Raw genomic sequence first — 4,584 nt, forward strand, 5'->3', positions numbered from 1 at the left:
CTGAATATCGCTCTGGAATACTGAAGGCCTACTATGTTTTAAGAAAAGACTGGAAAATATACTATTTGGATTGTCAAAAAGTTACACAATGAGCCTTTACATAATTTGCTATCATTTTACTTTCGATACTCATTCTTCTTCGTTAAGCTGAAGTACATTCGATGACGTATTATGTGGGTAATCAGGTAAATTAACCTTTGACCCTATGACTACCATCCGCCATCATGACCCCATTCTGACGTGAATTTTGAGGATTTTGTTTCAGCTGTTTTTGTCGTTTCTCCAAGTGTCGCAACTGTTTCAGTTTAAAATCTGGTGGGTGACAAGTCTTTTCTCACTTTCCTAAATCAATTCACGTCACGTTTGATACATTTGTGGCAAATCTGCTTCTGTGACATAAACCTGTACCAAATCTAACGAGACCGACCTAACTTAGTGAAGGGGGGGTGGGGGGTGTTATAATTTCCTTGGGGTTTTGTTGGTACATGGTCTAGAGCCTTTGACTGGCCTGGATGGAAACACCCAGGCTAGTCAGTTCCGCTACCCTGGATGCCAAACTAGTATCGGGCCGTTAGCCGTTTTCCTTCGGTAGCCAAGAGCCCTTCGCCCGCCTATCTAAATTACCGCTACGGGGGAGTTGAGCCCGAGGGGTTTGTCCGGCCCTAGAACGTTTGTACGGCCAGCCAAACTCCCCCCGGGCTAGACTCCCCCGTAGCGGTAATTTACACCAGCGGGCGAAGGGCTCTTGCGGCCCGGAAAACGAGTTCTGGATTCCAGGGTACAGTTTCCCTGGACCGTTTATACAGTGGAATAGTGGCTTGTGGCATGTGAACTGTAAACAACCGTGAATAGTTTTGTCAGTGTGATAACTTTTAATTAACAAAGTTCTACGTACGTGCATGACCCGAGGGGATCATCTTGTACGGTTAAATGTGATCTTCGGGAATTAATAGGCTATGTATACACAAGGAGGTTGGTATACATAGGGCATTGCCCGGCATTTCCTAACATAAGTTGGAATTTTAAACATGGGGTTTAATTTTCTATTTTCCCTGGCAATAATCATGTGATCGCCAGTTTCTGGTCCTGTGTCAAAGAATATTATCAAAATCACTGCGTTCACATTAGATTACATTGTCCTTTTTACAGCGGTTTAGAGATGGCATCAGTGACTATTGGGTCTCCAACTGACGTTCCTCACGACATGGAACCGGTGAGTGGATTTCCAACTGATGTTCCTGATGGCACGGCATCGGTGAGTTGTGGGTCTCCAACTGATGTTCCTGATGGCACGGCATCAGTGAGTTGTGGGTCTCCAACTGTTGTTCCTTATGACATGGCATCGGTGAGTTGTGGGTCTCCAACTGATGTTCCTGATGACATGGCATCGGTGAGTTGTGGGTCTCCAACTGATGTTCCTCACGACATGGCATCAGAGAGCTGTGGGTCTCCTACTGACGTTCCCAATGACAGCCAACTGCTGAGAGGAAACCGAACCACTGACATGGAGAGCAATCAGGAAGAGGTGAATAGAGATGATTTAATAGGACAAAAATTTACACACAAAGAGGATGGAGATACATGTGCAACCGAGCTCTGTGTTGGTGAAAAAAACGTTACCAAACCCTACATGTGTGGAATGTGTGGGTACACGACAGCTTTCCAGTCGAGACTATCCAGGCATATGGAAAAACATACAAGGTATATCGAGAAGCCGTACAAATGTGACCAGTGTGACTACGCAGCACCTTGGAAAAACAGCTTGGATGCACACATGGTTAAACACACTTGTGAGAAGCCCTACGTATGTGGTGAGTGTGGATACAAAACGGCAATTAAAGCCAGACTATCTAGACACAATAGACTACACACGGGTGAGAAGCCTTATAAATGTGACCAGTGCGATTTTAAGACTCCTTGGAGGCAATCCTTTGACTTGCACAAAAATGGGCACTCTGGTGAGAAACCCTACATATGCGGGGAGTGCGGGTACGCAACAAAAGATAGGAGTCACCTTTCCAGACATATGAAAATCCATTCAGGAGAGAAACAGTACAAGTGTGACCAGTGTGACTACTCGGCAAACCAGAAATTACAACTGGATAGGCACAAAGCTAAACACACTGGTGAAAAACCCTACATGTGTGAAAAGTGTGGATTTCAGACCGGTAACCCTACTGGCCTCTACTGTCATATGAAAGTACACATTGATAAAAAACAAGTAAAAAGTGAGGAACAGATGGACAAGACGTACAAGTGTGGTGAATGTGACTTCTCCACTGTATATAAACACAGCATGAAGTCACACATGTCTAAACACACTGGTGAGAAACCCTACATGTGTGAGAGGTGCGGGTTCAGAACAGCTCATAAGTCCCAGCTTTTGCCTCACATACAACTACATACAGGGGAGAAGCCCCACAAGTGTGAGCTGTGTGACTATCGCACTGTAAGGAAAAGGAATATTGTTGTACACATGGCTAAGCATACAGGACTGAAGCCCTTTGCATGTAAGCTGTGTGACTACAGGTCAGGTTACAGGTCTGGTCTCAGAACCCATATGAAGGTTCATTCAAAAGGAAAATAACTGCAATCGCAAATGCTAAAGACATTTGACAGACAATCGAATTGTACATAGAGCATAACACACGGTTACCTGACCAGCAAGCTTTTTTATAGCTTTGTAGTAATCTTTCTATCGTTCTTTAACACTTAAGCTTAACTCTTTTTGTTTAATAGATAAGTAACCGAGGCCGTCTCTATTTGGGAATGCCTTCTGTAAAATGTGCATGCCCCATGTGGCATAAAACCCACATCTGTGAAGGCATTGGGATGGGTGAGCATTGTACAAGCAAACTCTGTTAATGCCTTCGAATGAGCTAATATATGTAAATGTTCTCTTTGCACATTGCTCAGTTATTACAGCTAGCCCTACGTATAAATTAGCATTTAGGATAGTTGGGCAGTCCTGTCCTTTTTTATTACAGCCAAATAAGTGAAATCAAATAGTTGTACCATGCTGTGTCTAACCTTTCTATTACGTATTTCCTGATTATGACAAGTACCAATTAACCAGAAATAGTACTAAGGTATTGAAATAAGCAACTTTTAATTGATGTCATACAGTTGTTACATGTAACATTGTTTTGTAAATTATCTTCGAGGGGAATTTTTAAAAGAATTTTTAATGTTGAATAAGTATATTTTAGCGTTGTTTGCAAAATGATGAAAACTATCAATGTATAATAACTGTATTGAAAGATAACTTTGTAATTAGCCTCTCTATTCAGCCTTCCAATACGGCTGCCAGGAGGCATATATTTTTTTACTGGCAAGAACTATTAAACCAGTCTACTAACCAGTCTACAAATGACTTGTAATTTGTACCTTGTACATACCTTCTCCACAAAAATCTATAAAGATATTTGACATACTCAACTTCAAAATGATGTATTTTGTTAATGTTTAGACTAAAATGTGTATTTTGTCGCCTATGCCCTGATATTAATAGCCGATGACTTGACATGTGGCATGAAAGTTGAATGTTTTTTTTTCGTAATTTAAAAAAAAAAAGCAAAATGACCTGGAACCTCGTATGTATGATGGTAGCATTCGCACTAACGTTTGGGTAGGCGTTACTTGAAAAAGTCAAAGGAATTTGGCATGGTTGCATTGGTAAGAAAATTCCTCTTCAGAGTGGGGTGATGTTGTTATTTTGAGATGGGTCATTTCTGCTAAATGTTGATACGGAACATTCTATTTCGAAATGACGAGGATAAAAGAAAAATCTGTATTTGTTTCGGACGGAAGAAATATCAGCCTTTCTAATTTCAAAACAACAAATGCTTCTTCATGAACTAAAGACTTAACTCATTTCCAACACTGGAATGATTTAAGACTTGCCCCAATTTTTGCATTATATTGATTATTCTCAGTGCGTTTTCATTGTTGACTTTTCGTTTCTTCAAAATAGATATAACAATGATGATTAAAAAAGAAAGGTTGAATATTAACTTAACGGGACGCTTGTTTATATAGACCCCACAATTTCAATCCAACTACGTTAGTTCGTTGCAAGTTGCAAGCTTATACAAGTCTAAACCATTACTAACAGAACCTTAAAAAAGGGAAGTATGACAGAAATATATTTTGCATTGTTTTTATTATCCTTGGAAGAGTTGACACAATCCTTGTGGATTAATCGTCATAGCTCGTCATAGCATTTCTGTTGCATACAGCTTCTTCCGTCCACCACTTGTACCTGTATTGAAAGGAAATGTCTTCAATTGGACTTCATTGCTATGTTCAAATGTAAATCAAAATTACTAGTATTTGCCCTTGAACACCTGTATACTGGGTACTCTATACTTGCACAAAACTATTGAGATGCGCAATTCGCAGCTCGCTAGAGGATATGCGGAAGTTTGACAGTACCCTTAGCATTATTACAGGCTAGGTAATTTCTCAAGGACTTGCAAATATGTATTGACATTTTCTAGTTCAATGATAATGTACAAAATAAATACTGAATATTTTTTTGTATTTCAATACATCAATTGCCTGTTAATTGCCACCGACCTGATT

General features: G+C 40.2%; 1 protein-coding gene across 1 annotated transcript; it reads left to right on the top strand.

The window, feature by feature from the left end:
- Positions 1–215: 215 nt before the first annotated feature.
- On the top strand, positions 216–3,275 carry LOC109463790 (zinc finger protein OZF-like). The gene is made up of 2 exons (XM_019760652.1): positions 216–315; positions 1,150–3,275. The coding sequence occupies exon 2, from the start codon at positions 1,160–1,162 to the stop codon at positions 2,585–2,587; it is 1,428 nt and encodes a 475-aa protein (XP_019616211.1). The 5' UTR covers positions 216–315; positions 1,150–1,159; the 3' UTR covers positions 2,588–3,275.
- Positions 3,276–4,584: the final 1,309 nt, after the last annotated feature.

This window comes from Branchiostoma belcheri, unplaced genomic scaffold (assembly GCF_001625305.1).
Source record: "Branchiostoma belcheri isolate BF01 breed outbred unplaced genomic scaffold, Haploidv18h27 scaffold13, whole genome shotgun sequence".
Classification (NCBI taxonomy): Eukaryota; Metazoa; Chordata; class Leptocardii; order Amphioxiformes; family Branchiostomatidae; genus Branchiostoma; species Branchiostoma belcheri.

Excerpts from the sequence above, each read along its gene's own strand:
- LOC109463790 (XM_019760652.1), top strand. The coding sequence starts at position 1,160 with ATGGCATCAGTGACTATTGGGTCTCCAACTGACGTTCCTCACGACATG.